This window comes from Macrobrachium rosenbergii, chromosome 56 (assembly GCF_040412425.1).
Source record: "Macrobrachium rosenbergii isolate ZJJX-2024 chromosome 56, ASM4041242v1, whole genome shotgun sequence".
Lineage (NCBI taxonomy): Eukaryota > Metazoa > Arthropoda > Malacostraca > Decapoda > Palaemonidae > Macrobrachium > Macrobrachium rosenbergii.
This window is the reverse complement of record NC_089796.1, coordinates 20,502,168-20,519,901: the sequence shown is the minus strand read 5'-3', so window position 1 is coordinate 20,519,901 and position 17,734 is coordinate 20,502,168. Positions and strand designations below refer to the sequence as shown.

General features: G+C 35.3%; 1 protein-coding gene across 1 annotated transcript in view; it reads right to left on the bottom strand.

Moving 5' to 3' along the window:
- Nucleotides 1–7,569: 7,569 nt before the first annotated feature.
- The window catches only part of LOC136836525 (proton-coupled folate transporter-like), an 11,819-nt gene continuing 1,654 nt past the window's right edge, over nt 7,570–17,734 (bottom strand). Inside the window, exons 1-5 of the mRNA XM_067100909.1 lie at nt 17,133–17,734; nt 15,559–15,660; nt 13,719–13,856; nt 11,202–11,442; nt 7,570–8,750 (exon numbers count right to left, since the gene is read on the bottom strand). The exon at nt 17,133–17,734 is cut by the window's right edge and continues 1,654 nt beyond it. Coding sequence (XP_066957010.1) covers nt 8,699–8,750; nt 11,202–11,442; nt 13,719–13,856; nt 15,559–15,660; nt 17,133–17,734 — 1,135 coding nt within the window. The 3' untranslated portion in view covers nt 7,570–8,698. The remainder of the gene's footprint in view (nt 8,751–11,201; nt 11,443–13,718; nt 13,857–15,558; nt 15,661–17,132) is intronic.

The window sequence follows — 17,734 nt, the reverse complement described above, 5'->3', positions numbered from 1 at the left end:
CCAGACCAAAGACAGCCTGTGAAAACCCTGTGGGATACCAATCATTCAAGTCTCAGTGCAGAGGGCCTAGGATCTGCACGATTTGTAAGTGGTTGCAGGACATTTAACCAGGAATTACTGGTTCGGGAATAAAGAAAACAAAGAAGTGGTTGAATTAAGCAGCAATCGCCCAACCTCAAATAAGTCTTCAAGTCAATGACAACTCATCCTGGACATAAGACAGCAAGAAAGTCCCTTCAAGAAGATAATATAAAAGTAGAAGAATTAGCAAAAGGGAAGTGAAGGTTCATCCGCATTTTCCTATTTGCAGAGTAAAGAAGTAGTATTCTCTCGAGAAGAAGAAATAACCAGAAAGGATTTACCTATCATTAAAGTTCCAATAAATGGAAAGATATGTACTGTGCTCTTGGATTCAGGTAGCCCTGTAAACATAATTGATAAAACCACTTTAACCAGATACTTAGGCGTTAAAGAAACGCTAATTCAGGTCAAAGCAGAATGATAAAGGAGTAGCTGGTAAAACAGATTAAAAGCTTTAGAAATGAACTTAGAAATAGACATTTCGTCACATAAATCTGTTGAAAGTTTTCTAGTTCTAGACGACTGATTTTTTCCTGCACAAGTATTTCTTAATTGTAAACTTAATGAAGAGATGTAAGAATCATTCTGGACTGCAGAGAAGGAAGGATTAGCCCGAAACAAGATAATAAAGGAGCGTAGTGCTTTACGCTTGGAGAAGAAAAGTTTCACCCAAATCTGATCAATTTGTTTCGAGAAAGACATACAAGCGAAAAGACATTACCATAAAGAGAACAATCAAGATAAAATGGAAAAGAATAGAAAAGAGGTTTTTCTACAATTGCTACAGAGTAGAGAATCAAGACGATGTCTCTGTCAAGAAACTATAGCTCTTAAAAGAAAGAAATGACCCAGATACAAATAATGGTGATCACTTTGAGATGTCTGAATATAACGAAAAACAAAGCGCCTATACTGATAAATATACAGATATAAATACATAGCTATAGCAATGTAGTAATAAGTTGTAATAATGAAGGGAAATTACTAAATGAAGTATTGTTATTAAATAAAATAAATTAGATATAAATAATGTAATAGCAGTAATTGAAGAAACTAGTGAATATACAGAACATTGTTACTTTGCAGATACAGAAGATGAAGAGATATGTTGTGTAAGCACTGCACTGATAATAATAAAGTACAGTTCATACTTAATAGACAAGTAACTTTGCATCCAAAGTGTTTAAAAAAATACATTTAAGGGGAAAAGAAGAGATAGAGAGCTGAGTTCTGTTATTGAAACGAAGAACAAGATTTTGTCAGAATGGATAATTCATTGGTCCACCTGAAGGGTAATAATTGGAAGTTTATGTCCAAAAAACTACTCAGATAACAAACTAACACTATATGCAGGCATTGTCTTTGCATAGGAATACCTATTAACAACCCTTTACTAACACTAGAAGAAAAAGCTGGTCGGGGATGCTGTAAAGGGTTCAGTTAAAGCGCTGGTCGTTATCAAAGGGTCGGAAGCAGATCGGCTCCTTCCAGGTCACTCCAGGGTCACCAGTGTCAGGAGAAGGATTGAGTGACATACCGGCTGGGTTTAAGTTTATTGGTGGTTCAAAATGAATAAATGTACAGAATCTTTCTAGTTTTCTAGAACAAAACTGGTTCGAGCCAAAAGTAAAGTTTCTACACAGCCGGTAACAGATGGCGATTGTTTGAGAAATAAACGTACAATGATAAAACATATATAAATGGAAAGGCCAGGCAATCTTCATTTCCATATAATTTTCTTGAGATTTGTTCCGAACAGATTAATGAATAAAATGCAGTAGCATAATAGATTTAGAAATGGCGAGACGTTTTTACACACCAACAGAAACGTAATAACATGTTTGATTACAGAAGATATGGTGGGTAACATTATCCAGTACATGATTGGAATGCTTCATCTTTAAATTTTATGCAAGTAGTTTTGATTGTAAGAAGAGAATCGAGACAACAATTTAGAGAGAAATAGACACAAATTGTATGATATTCCTTTAACGAGCGCTTTCCAGCCATTCACGGGAGGGATTTAGAGAAAAAAATGCTTGCGTCTTACTTTGTCAGATGGATGACTCACATTTCTAAAGCCTGTAGGATCGCATGCGGATTGCATGTGGTCCCTTAAAACTTTCTACATTTTGGTTAGAAAGGATTAATCAGATGTGTGTGTATATATATATAAATCTATATATATATATTTATATATATATATATATATTATATATCATAATTTTATAAATAATACTGAATTAAATGTATTTATGTGAGGTTGAAATATTAGTCAGATTGACCTGACAGATAACATTAGTCTGTCCTTTTTGGTAGGCCAGTTTTTTTATTCAAAATAAACGATCACAATAGAGGCTGAGAAATAAAAAAAAAAAAACAAAAATATGCCTTCCTGGCATTAGGGACCTAAACTCAGAGAACCGTTTTCAAATAATCTAGTAATGGTGGCCTTTGATTTCTTTCCCTTTGCCCTTGCATTTGGCGACAGGGTCTTTGTTAAGGCGTTAAAACCAGAATAAAAAGATGCAGCCTCACTAATAAAACAATAAATATAGGTCAGAGAGAGATATGCAAATACAGGGGAGTAAAGAAATTTAAGCGACATAGAACGGTCTCCTTTGTCCCTTGACTCCATTTTGCTCCTTTGTGATATATTAATTAGTGAAATAAAGACTGCAATAGTATTTTAGTGTCCGAATTGTCAGTTGTAATATAGCCCAGGAAATTTAAACGTTCAAGGTAAGTCGATTCTTGTTGTTCTCGATTGACTAATAACTTTTTTCTGTATTTCCACGTTCCTTTGTTTCATCCTCCAGCCACCACTTACGGGATAGAGCTGTTAATACAAGGAGTCTAGATTTAGCCAAATTATTATAGTGTCTTAAGCGTTGGCTAATTATCCTGAGTAAGTTTCAATGGATTTAGGCAATAAAAAGTCATTTTTAATACTCTGGTATTCGTTATGCCTCTTGCTCATTGTTTGGGGAAACTGCTTATGTGTTTAATACCATCCTAACAAGTAGAATTTTTCTTCCGCATTGGTGACGTTTATCATAAAGTCTTTTCCTTGAATATTCTTTGTTACATTAATTACCCTTACCTGGCGACCTTTGATTAATTAACGTCTGTCTTTGAGGTTAACTCGTAGCTTCGAAAGACAGGTTACCACTGTATTCTTGGCATGCATCCCATGAAACTTTGCGTAAATTAACCAATAACTGATCACTTTATCCATCGTTTAGTGATAATCGCTGGACTAAAATGGTAAATAATCAAATTCACGCTATTAGAATATCTCCGATGGAGAATTATCATCGAAGAACCTTCATATGATAAATGAATCGGCATAAAATCTTACTAGAATTCATTTATCAGCCATTATATAAAGTTCCCTTTTCGTGACGCAATTCTCCATCGAATATTCCAGAGGTAGCGTGTGAATTTTATATTAACATATTTGTAGCTTCATGATTATACCTACATCACGATATACAAAAAATTTGCATAAATATATATATATATATATATATATATATATATATATATATATATATATATATATATATAGTGTATATATTGATATATATTGGCTGTAAAATATTATCTGTTAAAACAATTTCGTCTAATAAAAGGAGCCTGTAAAAATACCAAAAAGGGCAGAAATTATAGCATTATAATTCGAAGACAACTGTCTTCCTCAACTGACAAATAATGGATTAGGAAGCAGGGAATAGTGCTATATATATATATAGTTGAAGGGAAGCTCCAGAAGTCGGCTGCTATGTCAATGCCTGTTGACAGCTTCTTCTTAATTTTCTTAAATGCTGGTTGGAGGAAGATTTTTTATCAGTCAGATCTGAATACCAGGCCCCTTTTGAGAGACTCATCGTATTTCTTTATTTAATCAGTGCTGATTCTACCATCTGGCTTTTGAACCGGCAATTGCTGCTATGAATCATATGTGACATATTCCAGTTTATTCTAAAAATTATGATTATTTAAGTGGTTAAAAATAACAACTCTATTGGCCTTATCTTACAGAACGTTTGTGTTGCTTTAGTCTATGGGAGAGTGATGTGCCTATAAATTCAATTTAGGATTGGTCACAATCAAGGTAAGGGATTTCGTATTCTCCTGGGTCTTTGGGTACTAGCTTTTGTTGGACGTTAATTAGGGATCTGGCTAGGGTATCTGGGCAGGTAAAAACAAAAGGGGTTAAAATTTCGCAGTGTCTGTGTCAAGGGTATTTTGCCTCCAGTTACAATTTCTAATGTCTGTGATCAAAGACATCTTAATCCTGTCCAGGTTTGGGATTTTTATTTTATTACTGGACGTCTCTCTAGTCATGTTTTGAGGGGGGTCGGTAGAAAATTATTTTTGTTTTATGATGGATAGCTTTCTCAATTGTATGGTCGGTTTACGGATTAGTTCAGATTCCTTTTTCTTGAATTCTGGGGAGCAAATCCATAAGGTTCTTAAGAACAAATTGCCGGCTATGCCAGTTTTGATTGAATCGTTATGCTTAATCCTTCATTGTTTGGAATTATTCCCTGTCTGTCGATCTGTTTGTTTATGTTCTTGAAACTCTAGTATATTTTTTCAGTAGTGACCTTGTCCTCAAAATTATGCCATATGTTGCCGTCCATCGTGTTTTCATGGCAGTTGATGAGGGTGTTCTCTACAATCAACCTCTGTGTTTTATGCCGGTTGTAAGAGGTAAAATCAGTCTTCTCCCTGTTATCTTATGGTTGTAATTCCGGCAATGTTTGGCCAATGCCGAAGCTTGGTGCGTTGACGACTGTTCTGTTTATGCTGGCTTCCTTTCTCCTTGCATGGTTTGCCATAACATAAATTACGTATTTTATATATTTGTCCGACTGCTTATATTGTTTTCAGGTTTTGCAACATCAGCCTATGGATAACGTTTACCATCTAACCGTTCATTCTGAAACAGGTGGAATATAGGTTTTAGCTCATTGTTTTTATGTTGTTCTGACCAATTAGATTTTAATTTTCGTCAGAATTGCTTAGTTAATCCACCACAATGCCACCCTATACTTAATTATAACATAACGGGGCGGGCAGTGAGAAACCGGAGTTTTATGTCGAATGGGTTAGGGATATGCGCAAAACCGAGTGGAAACCAGCGTAACACAGTAACAAGAGATAACACACGAATGAACGAATATTTCATGAAAAATCTCCCATAGAACAGGTTATGCAACACATAGAGCAGGTTATACAGCACCGCAGTCATTGAATATGAAGTCACAATGAAAACAAAGAATCATTTCACAACACCACCTCATCCATGCCAATCTTACTGGAAATTTGTGGCAGTTGTACAAAGAAGAAAAATGACAAAAACTCTGCGGTGAAACACTGAAATGTGTGTAATGTCGACGGCTATATATACAGTATATAAATACTGTTGGTTTAAACTACTTTTACTGGTTTATATATCCAACCATTATTCGTGATTTCTGGGGGCCATTTTTAGTGAAACCGACAACTTGGTATGCGTATTTAGTCAGAATGTTGATGCAGTTCAATTCCAGATTGTGGAATATTTTGTCGTTCCCCTTGTTGGCCGAACATTCGATCGACCTGCCTCTTTTTGAGCTGACTTGCCTGCTTGGCCTGTCATGGGTTCTTCAGCGCTTGTCGGAATCTGGGACACAGTGCAGGAAGAAAATCCCAAAATGGTAAGTTTTACCCCAGTACTGAGAATGGCGTTGAATCAGGCACGATTCCATTCATTCAGTGAAGTTAAGGGTTTGTTACCGATGGCAAATGCTTGCTCACAAGTTCAACCTGCGCTCGCGGGCTTGCCGCTCACGGTGTGAAGATGGGCTGATCTTTAAACCACGAATGATTAAGGGCAAGTTTTCATTGTACACTCTTGACTATTAGCCTATCTCTCTTGTATATCTGCCACTAACTTCTTTTACCGCCTAATGCTTCTGTATCTTCAGTTTCCCTTCCCCCCACCCCGTTAACTATACTACGCTTCTCGTGTTTCTTTTTTTTTTTATCCGTCCATGTGGGGTAGTTTATTTTATTTTATTGTTTATTTATAATTAGTTCCAGTACCTTAATTACCCTTACATCTTCATTAGTTATATATATATATATAATATATATATATATATATTATATATATATATATATTATATATTACCCCATATAAGTATACATATACTGTATCAGTATATATCGTCTTTGATTGCATAATCGTTGGTTTAGTGCAGTTTGCCTTAACCCCTGAAAATGGTAAGTGTTGATTACACGCAATTTTTGTTATTGGGAGGTTTGGAAGGTTTGACAACGCTTGTAGAATTGTGTATCGAAATTCCTTGATAACTGTGGTTATTCTGTATTCAGCAGTAAATTTGCCTCAAAGAATTCAAGTTAAATAAAAAAGGAGTTTCTTGGAAATATTGAAAGACTATGCCATTAATTTAGAATATATTCATTCAAACTATGTATAATTTATATATATATATATATATATATATATATATATATTAAATATATATATTATATATATAAATATATATATATATATATGGATATATATATATATATATCTTATATTTTTCTATATTATATATAATATATATATATATATATATATATATATATATTATATCTATATATACTGTATATATATCTATATATTCTATATCTGTATGTATATAATTGATATATATGTATATAATTATATATATATATATATTATATATCATTAAAAAGTTTATGTATATATATGAGCATGGGTCTTGTCCTCACTTGCAGAATAAATGCTGAGAACCGCAAAGTTAGCATGTTCTGAATCCGACTACTTTCTAAACTCTCTCTATTTTTCTTTTCAGTTCTTTCGGGGTGAACTGTAGGCAATACCTAAGGGTCTTTGCAGCGTCCCTTCGGCCCCTAGCTGCAACCCCCTTCATTCCTTTTACTGTGCCTCCGTTTTTAGTTTTTTTTTTCTTCGTCCTACTTTCCACGCTCTCCTAATACTTGTTTAATAGCGCAACTGCGAGGTTTCCCTCCGTTTAAAACACATTTACTCTCAGTTTCCCCTTCAGCTCTGAATAACCTCATAGGTGGCAGCGCTTGCCCTGTGACATAAATTTCATGTTCCATAACTTTTCTTTTCTCCCTTCTGTGATCGGTGACCACTGGAATTATAAGTTATTGTATTATACCTCGTCTCTTGGCCTTATTTGATGTCATCGGGGTCATTGACATCAGAGTAGGTGGTCCACTGATATCGTCTGTCAAAGGTTGACTGAGCCTTTTGTTCTTTGTTGTCTCAGATTCATCTCTCATTCTAAAGTGAATCGTTTACTCAATAGAGCGTTCAGCTATTTAAATTACTCTTCCTTCTGCCCGATACGTATTTGGTTTGAAACTCTCTCTCTCTCTCTCTCTCTCTCTGCTGTCTGTTAATTGGGCTTGGGTTTTAAGAATTCAAACGAAAACTGCTTGGATAATTTTATTACGAAGTATATGCTGTAAATAAGCGTATGATAAAATAAGGACAGGTGTCTGATATATACATATAAACAACCGTTTTGTGCGACTTAAAATGTCATTTCAGTAAGGAATGATGTATCAGATAACAAAATGAAATCACTAATAATGGATATTTCACACATTTGTTCTTTTTAAACCAATTACAGGACATTTACTCCCTTCCCTTGGGTCAGGCCCTCACATGTAAGAGTTATCGAAGGCCTTAGAATTAGTTCTGTAATGGGAAGTGAAGTTTAGAGTACGGTAGAGTTAAAGAAGTTGGACAGCCAGGTGTAAGTAGAAGGAAAGAAAGCAGTGAACTGGGGCCGGTGGGGCCCCGCTAAGAGCCTTTACCGTCGTCTCGTGTCTAAATAAAAACTTGAGAATATTTTGAGTGACAATATTAAAATAATTTTTATATCTTTTTACAACACGTCAACATCATTACATGAGATAATTTTTCTATTATGAATAATGTAGCAACTAGCACCTGACGAAATTATTGTACCTGTCTTAGACGTGTATATAAAACTACCATGTTCTGAACACGTACAAACCGCTACAGTATAGATATATTCAACTGGTTATGTGTGATGATAATCTCCGTTGGGGGGTAATGCCGTCAGTGCACCTCATGCGGAGACGCGGTGCACTGTAGGCTTTACTGAAGGGTCTTTGCAACGTCCCTCCGGCCCTCAGCTGCAGCCCCTTTCATTCTTCTTACTGTACCTCCGTTCACATTCTCTTTGTTCCACCTTACTCTCCACCCCATAAATCCCAGCGTTTGGCCTTGGGCCTAAATTATATATTCCTTTCCGTGTGAAATATTTTTAATGAAGCGTTTTACAGTAGTGAACGTTACAGATGTTATACAGAAAATAACTTTTTTTCGAACGCGTTTACACCAGCAATATTGTTGCAGTACACAAAGTTGCTCATGCAGAACTGTTTATGTGCAATATGTGATCAATAAATATTTTATCATGGAGTAATATGGCGATATCAATACAGACCTTACTTAGCAGAAATGTCCTGTACAAAACAACCTTTTGTCTCTAACATAAATAATTGTAGTCCATTCGTCATTTGGCCGTTGTCAAGGTACCGATGATCGTGACGTCGTCTCCTGGCCGCTAGTGAGAATCCATCTGGGAACAAGGGATGAAGATAAAATGCAAATCAACTCTCAGAAAGGGAGAACTAAATACGAGAATGAAATCTTAGGAAATTGATGGAAATTTCCAGAACATGAATTGATAATAATAAATAAAAAATTCATGGTTAACAAATGCCTTGAGGAAACAGCATCTGTATCAAAATAAGGTCAGTTCAATAAAAATCGTTTCCCGTTGGAGGGTTATTGCCATCAGCTCACCTCACACGATGCACTCAGCACTAGGCATTACCAATGTTCTTTGCAGGGGATCCACTCGGCCACTGCACTCTCTTTCGAATATAACTGTTCTTCACGGGATGCAAGTCCCTGCACATAATCTAATATAACATCGTAACTTTCCAACTTTCCTAAGTGCAGTGCAACTGCTGGTTTTCTCTTGTTCCAATTGAACTTGGATGCACTATACTTCCTGGTTTCCCTCTTAAGCTGCACCTTAATCAAGACCCTTCCGCCTGAATTTTATGTTCCGAATCCAGTTCCAATTAAAAATCATGAAGAGAAACTAATATAAAAATACAGCTCATTGATAACCTATTAAAAAAAGCGGAATAGAATAAACTCTTCTTGATTAAGCCTAATTTGCCTCGAAGCCAAACTTGATATTTTGTGCAAGATCTTTACCAAGTTCTTGTATATCAGCCAACGTTAACCAGCGCTCTAACCAAAATGGGGGCCGTGTCGTCAATATACCTAAACAAAGTACACTGTAGGCAAATTTAGGGTTCTTTGCAGTGTCCTTTCAAAGCTGTCCTTTCATTCAAGATGTTACTATAACTGCCAAGTTATCGAACCATCTTACAGCCTCTTTACTAAAATTGCTCAACCATGTATTTTGAACCAACATGACCTCATAATCCAAGTTTGCCTTAGGCAGATTTCCTTTTAATTCAACCCACCTATTTCCTACTGAAACGTTACATCTATCCATGTGGAGTGATGAATTCCCATTCCTCGGCTTCAGTGTGTGTGTGTGTGTGTTTTAAAAAAACTCAAAAAATGGTTGCCTCAGGTCACTATGCTCTGAGGAGAATTTGTCAAAGAAAATATCTCGGCAGGCAAAAAACCTCAACTTGACTCAATATTACATTTTGGTCAACTGTTTTGAGAGAGACAGAGAGAGAGAGAGAGAGAGAAATACGAGGCCGAGAGAGAGAATCATACAATGACAAATGAATTAACCATTTCTGAGGTAGAGGACTTAGGTTGATCTCCTTCCTGGGCCTGAGGGAGCATTGAGTGCCTCCAGAATAACATCCAGTTTTTTAGAAGATTAATGCTGGTTAAGACCCCTAACCTCTTTCTCATTCTAAGGTTAATGCAGATAGACCTTTGTAAAATTAGAAATGTGTCAAGGGTAATAGCACTTTTAGTTTCCTGTAAAAGAAAACTACTGAGATGGCTATTTGTCTAACCTTCCGCACTTTTTGCGTCCGCCCTCAGATCTTGAAAACTACTGGGGCTAGAGGGCTGCAAATTGGTATGTTGATCATCCACCTTCCAGTCATCAAACATACCAAATTGCAGCCCCCTAGCCTCAATAGCTTTTATTTTATTTAAGGTTAAAGTTAGCCATGATCTTGCGTCTGGCAACGCTGTAGGTCAGGCCACCACTGGGCCGTGGCAGAAAGTTTCATGGCCCCGCGGCTCATACAGCATTATACCGAGACCACCAAAAGATACATCTATTTTCGGTTGCCTTGATTATACGATGTACAGAAAAGTGCGCATTTTTACCTTTTTTTTTTTTTTTTTAAACCTAACCAAGCATTTTTAATGGAACACACTGGCCAGATAAGAAACTGATAAGATAGCAGCATAAGGAATAGATTTGAGTTAATAAGAAATAATAGCTTGTACTTTCCTGTTCGCTTATCTCAGAACAGATTAGAAGTGCTACAGAGATAAACTTACTCTCGGACAGAGGAAGATTTAGTGAATCGGGAAACGCAGAGGGAGGTAAAAAGGAAGCACTTTAAAATGAGATGCGAACATGAGGGAGCGAAAGCCTTACATTCATCCTTGACAATTACTCCTGTCGTCTTCTTCGGCCTCTTTTTAACCCATTGCTATTCACTACAGCAAGAAGTTCTTGTGTGCCAACTGTGGGGGTGAGGTTGCTCGTCCCACCATGCCTGTGGTCCCTCACTGATAGTTTTTAATCAGTGAATGAATACCTCCAACGACCAGTAATGCTCTTGGTGTGCGCGCAATGTACGCGATTCACCAGGAAAGAGCGGCTGCTATAGTCGACACTGAACACATTAAGTCAAGAGTATGCTACAGGTTGCACTAATACGAAATCACGAATAGCTCATTAAATCAGTTGGTTCACTTGACCCAAAGCTATTGCTTGGTTAACACTGTTTGTTAAAATATGTCAACTCATAGCTTCAAGATATTTAAAAAAAAAACTCGAACTTACGTGTAGAGACAACTAACGACAACAGCGAAGACGGATCCCACGATGAACACAGCGCCCGGGAATGTCTCCAACGTGCTGTTGTATATGAGAGTGAAGACGGGTGCGACAACAATGGGAGAGAAGGCCTCTCCCAGGGCGATGGTCGTGAAGACGCCTCCTAACTCGTTGGACCGGACCAGTTTGGATATGGCGCCCCGTGAGGACGTGATGACCATTCCGGAGAACGAAGACACGACCAGGCCTGCCGGGAATGATAGAACAACTTTAAAATGTTTTTCAGGAAAGTTGAGCGGCACGTTTCTGATACTGCAGTCATTACGGTTGCGCTTACTATTGGTTTTGTTGCAAGTGATTCTCTCTCTCTCTCTCTCTCTCTCTCTCTCTCTCTCTCTCTCTCTCTCTCTCTCTCTCTCTCTCTCTCTCTCTCTGGTTCTGTTGTAAGGTCATGTTCAAGAATAATTAACCGATTATGTTTCCTTACTTCTCGTATACTTGAACGATCACATAATTAGCATAAAGTTGTTTTCTTAATAAGGTATAAAGTTGTCATTATTATATTTTGCAGGAACATTTTTGAAAATTTCAATTTCAGTACATCAACACACACATATATATAAATGTATATATGCATATACACACAGTATATAATATATATATTATACATATTACATAAATACATAGACACACAATACACACACATATATATATATGCTGTATATGTGTGTGTGCGTACTGCTGTTACTGACTATTTAGTTATACCAGTAAAGACATCTAAAAATAAACAATATGGGATAAATGCACTTAATTGTTATTTAATATCAGAGGAAATCATTGGACGCTTTCAAATAGATCTTGGCCTGAAGGTCGAGACATGATTTAAAAGCGTCCAGTGATTTCATGACATTATATAACAGTTAAGTGCATGTATTCGATTTTGTTTATTTTTAGTTATCTTTGCTGGCTGAAAATAACGGTATAACTACATAGTAACAGCAGTACACACTGCGTAGTTACATTATATATATATATATATATATATATATATATATATATATATATATATATATATATATTATATATATATATATATATATATATATATATATATATATATATATATATATATATATATATATATATATAAAACAGGTTCATTAATCGAATTACATTGTTTTGCCATGTGAATTGTGTTGTTATTGGCCTTTTTAACTTCCCAAAACACTGTTAGATTCCAGTAAAAGGCGTTCATATATATATATATATATATATATATATATATATATATATATATATATATATATATATATATATATGCACACATATATATATTACATATATATGTGTATATATATATAAATATATATATATATATATATATATATATATATATATATATATATATATATATATATATATATATATATATATGGAAAGTATGGATTTCAGAAATTGTGTCCGAAATGTTCCTAAAAATATCATAGTGACACCTGATACCTCGTCAAGAAAGCCACTGTATGCTAATTATGTGATCGTTCAAGCATACGAAGTAAGGAGCATAATCAGTTAATTATTCTCAAACATGACCTCTATTAAATTTGGGAAGAGAGAGAGAGAGAGAGAGAGAGAGAGAGAGAGAGAGAGAGAGAGAGAGAGAGATTCCTCAAAAAACCTTCCAAATGACCAGGCAAAACCCTCATAACCTAAATCCCCATATAATGAAAAATATTCGTATTAATTTCCACAATAACCTCACTAGAAAAACATTTTAAACATATAGCCTATACATCAAAGCAGTGCATCTGACGTTAAGGGCAGATGCACTGTTTTGATATATATGTTATGTTTACAGTATTTTTATAGTGTTGGTTATTTTGGGAATTAAGGTGAATATTTGTAATTATGTTGAGTATATTGATTATGAAGCTTTTTGTTAATCACATGGAAAGCTTGTTAGGGAATCTCTCTCTCTCTCTCTCTCTCTCTCTCTCTCTCTCTCTCTCTCTCTCTCTCTCTCTCTCTCTCTCTCTCTCATTTACAGAATGCAGTACCGCAGCCACATACTTTTCATATTCTCTCTCTCTCTCTCTCTCTTTCTCTCTCTCTCTCTCGTAGGGTATTAGTGCCGTCAGTGCACCACCTCACGCGCGGTGCACTGTAGGCATTACCTCATATTCTCTCTCTTTTCCATCTTACTTTCCACCCTCTTGTAACGTATTTCATAGTGCAACTGCGACGGGTTCCTCCTGTTACACCTTTGTAACCTTTTTCTCGATTTTCCTTTCCGCGCTGAATGACCTCACAGGTCCCAGCGCGTAGCCTTCGGCCTAAATTGTATATTCTATTCTCTCTCTCTCTCTCTCTCTCTCTCTCTCTCTCTCTCTCTCTCTCTCTCTCTCTCTCATATCCTGAATCTGAATACCACGGCCAAATACGTTTCAGACTTCGTATCTCAACTACATGTACAGTATATGAAAGAAGATTTTACAACCGGACGACCATCTCGAGCAGTTATCATACCCAAGTACAGCATCCAGGGGTAGGGAGCCGTTCCAACGATTGTACCGTAGAAGATGTGAGACGCTGAACCGATGAATCCCAGCAGGCTGTCTTCCAGTTGGAAGTAGTAGCTCAGAATGGGCAGTATGACGCAGGAGGCTGTTAAAAGAGGGAAAGAATTAGAAGACCCATTAATAGGAGAGGGAGTGATGGAAGTTGCACCGCATAAATGGATGCAGGAAAGATTAAGAACGAGGAAATGGCACTATTACCCTCAAAACAATTTACCTTGTATTTTACTAATTTTTTTTATATTCTTATCTACAGTATTTATAAATTTACTAATTTATCTGTGTTTTTTCTAATAACTGATATCTTCTTTTATGTATTTCCTATCATCTTGTGGAACTTTTTGCGAATGATCATACTCTTTGGAAAATTGAATTTCAAGTCTGTGGGCCCTGTAGGCGTGTTCCATATGAATGGTGGTTTATCTTCTGAATAATAATAATAATAATAATAATAATAATAATAATAATAATAATAATAATAATAATAATAATAATAATAATAATAATAATAACAACCAAATGTATGTTGGACGAAGTTCCAGTTGAAGAGAAAGTACCGCAATTTAAGCTTGGACGCAGCAGGCTACAAATTAATAATAATAATAATAATAATAATAATAATAATAATAATAATAATAATAATAATAATAATAATAATAATAATAATGAAATTTAAAATGAATTTAAGCACGCAATATTTGGAAGTCATAGGCTAATGAAAATCGTGACACAGGAGAATATAAAAAGAAAAACTATTAAGAGTCATGAAAATGTTAATAACAGGATATTTGAATAATAGTGTGATTTTGAAGACTGTAGATAGATGAAGAGAAGGAATAATGAAAAAAATTCCATGACAAATTTAGACTTGGTGAAGCCGAGATCAAGAATCTTTTCCCAAAATTGTACATAATAAAAGATTTCGTATTGATAAGCATGTCCTTGAAAACTTCAGAGAGGTACGTAGTACAAAAACTGAAGTGAATAGTGCAAGTTACAGCAAGCAAGAGAGTATTATTAGAAGACAATACTGAACTCTGTTATCACAAATAACCTTGCAAACATTGTTACCGAATGTCCCTTGCTCTTGCTAAAGCCGGTTGGCACTCATTGTTACTTTGCTTCAAGTAATGATTAATATATATATACAGTATATATATATATATATATATATATATATATATATATATATACATATATATAGTGTGTGTGTGTGTGTGTAAACCCCCAGATATTTGTTTGGAATTAAACAGTAATATGAATATATATATATATATATTTATATATATATTATATATATATATATATATATATATATATATGTAAATATATATATATAATATATATATATATATATATATATATATATATATATATATCCTTAGGAAATGATTGATTGATATCTATATATATAATATAAATATATATATATATATATAGAATTTATATATATACATATTATATATATATAGAAATATATATATATATATATATATATATATATATATATATATATATATATATATATAACGTGAGTATATATAAAGATATACATATATATATTATATATATATATATATATATGTGTGTGTGTGTGTGTGTGTGTGTGTATATGTGTGTATGTATGTTTGTGTATATTATATATACACACAGTAGACCCCCAGCTTTATGTTAGGATTTAAGTACTAATGTAAACAGATGAAGTCTAGAGGCAAATTGGTCTACAGATTTAGCCTCTTTATAAAACATGGGCTTGAGTTATCAGTATAGATTATAGAATAGGAACTTACCCAGAAAGGAGATGGGAGTGCCCACGATTGACCAGATCGTGTAGTCGTAATAGTTCCAGCCGAACTTCTTTCGTGTGTACAGGTAGGTGAATGCCGAACCCTCTGAAATGATAATGAACTTGAATTTCCACGAATTGTTTTTATTTACTTCACTGTTCATTTATATGTTTTTGCCATTGTTGGCTTTATTGTTGACTGATTCATTATGCATTTGTCTATAGACACTATATATATATATATATATATATATATATATATATATATATATATATATATATATATATATATATATATATAATATATATATATGATATAATACACACATGTATATATATATATATATATATATATATATATATATATATATATATATATATATATATATATATATATATATATATAAACGTATAACTGAATCACAAAATATGGAACGTGATGAATATATAAATGTAAGACAAAATCCACGAAGGAAGAGAAACAATGGAGTGCTGCAAGGCCTTTCGACTTATAGTCCTTTACTGCTAAATGAGACTATAAGATGAAAACCTGCAACATTTATCAGTCCCCTATTCGTCGATTTTGTCTTTGCTTATATATATATTATGTATAGTATATATCTGTATATATATAATGAATAAAGATAAAATCCACCCAATAAAAGGAGCCCATAAAAACACCAAAAGGATAGAAAGTTATAGCCGTATTTTGGAGACACTGTCCGCCTCCCTCAACATGCAGGTAATGAATGAAGAGTTACTGAGCAGTGCTATTTATACCAATGAAGGGATATTCCAGAAGTCAGCAGTTATGTCACTCCTGTTGACAGCTTCTCCTTAATCTTCGTAACCGCTGGTTGGAGGAAGATTTTATCTATCAGATCTGAATCTCAGGCTCCCATTGAGAGGCACATCGTATTTCTTTGTTTAATCATTGCAGATTCTATCATCTGGCTTCTGAACCGACAATTGCTGCTATAAATTATTCGTAAAATATTCCAGTTTATTTTGTGATTATGATTGTTTATGTGGTTAAAAATAGCTGAGCTCTGTTTTCCATATCTTACTGAACGTTTATGTTGTATTAGTCTCGGGGGAAGTGATTTACCTATAAAACTGTGTATAATGTAGGATTGGTCACAGTCAAGGCAAGGGATTTTGTATACTCCTGCATGTGTCTTTGGGGACTGGCTTTTGTTGGCCGTTAATTAGGGATTTGGCTAAGGTATTTGGGTAGGTAAAAACAAAAGGGTTAGTTTCCAAGTGTTTGTGTAAATGTCTTAATCCTGTCCAGGGGATTTTGATATTAATGTTGGGCATCTCTCTGGTCATGTTTTGAGGGGGTCGGTAGAAAATTGTTTGCTTTGTGGATTGCTTTCCCAATTATATGGTCAGGGTACTTTAGACAGTTTTATTTTTGTCGTTCATATAGAAAATTTGTTTGCAATACTGTGAAAGTTACTCTCATGCGATATACTAGTACTCTCAATATTACAATGCTCAAAATTTAACATTTTTATGCAGTAGTTAGTATATGAGATGATGAAGTTGTATGGAAACTGAGAAGCATAAACCTACCGTAGGATATCACAGTTACCCAGATGCAAATGACGTGGGCAATTATGTGCGCCCTGAGGTAACCCTCGCGAGGTTTAAACACAACAGTCAGTGACGTCTTTACTTTCTCTAAAGTCAACTTCTTCTCTCTTCTTGCATCCCCCTCCCCTTCCTCTTCTCCCTCGCGCTTTGGAGGAGGACCCGAGTCGAAGCGGAGGAGGGTGTAGATGACGGTGACGATGGAAAAGATGAGCTGCGCCCCGAAGACCAACACGTAGCCTCCTTTCATGTAGAGGACGGTGCCTGTGAAGTGCCCCATTGGCCAGGCCGCGTACGCCATGAGCCCCGCCAAAGATAGCCTGGTTGTCCTCGAGCGGTTTCCAGAATGGTTGCCAACATATGCGTAAGCCGCCATGAAGATGGCCATCCAGTTGCCTCCTAGGCCGTAGGGAATGTAGGCCAAGATGATGTAGCAGGGCTGCCAGTACCAAAAATAGGCGTTGGCCAAGAGGAGGAGGGCTTTGAGGCTGTCTCCGATCAGGGGAACGAGGAGGGGCACTTTCCTGCCTTTGGTATCGCTCCAGGCACCCAGGAGGACCATGGCGAATATGCCCAAGGATGAC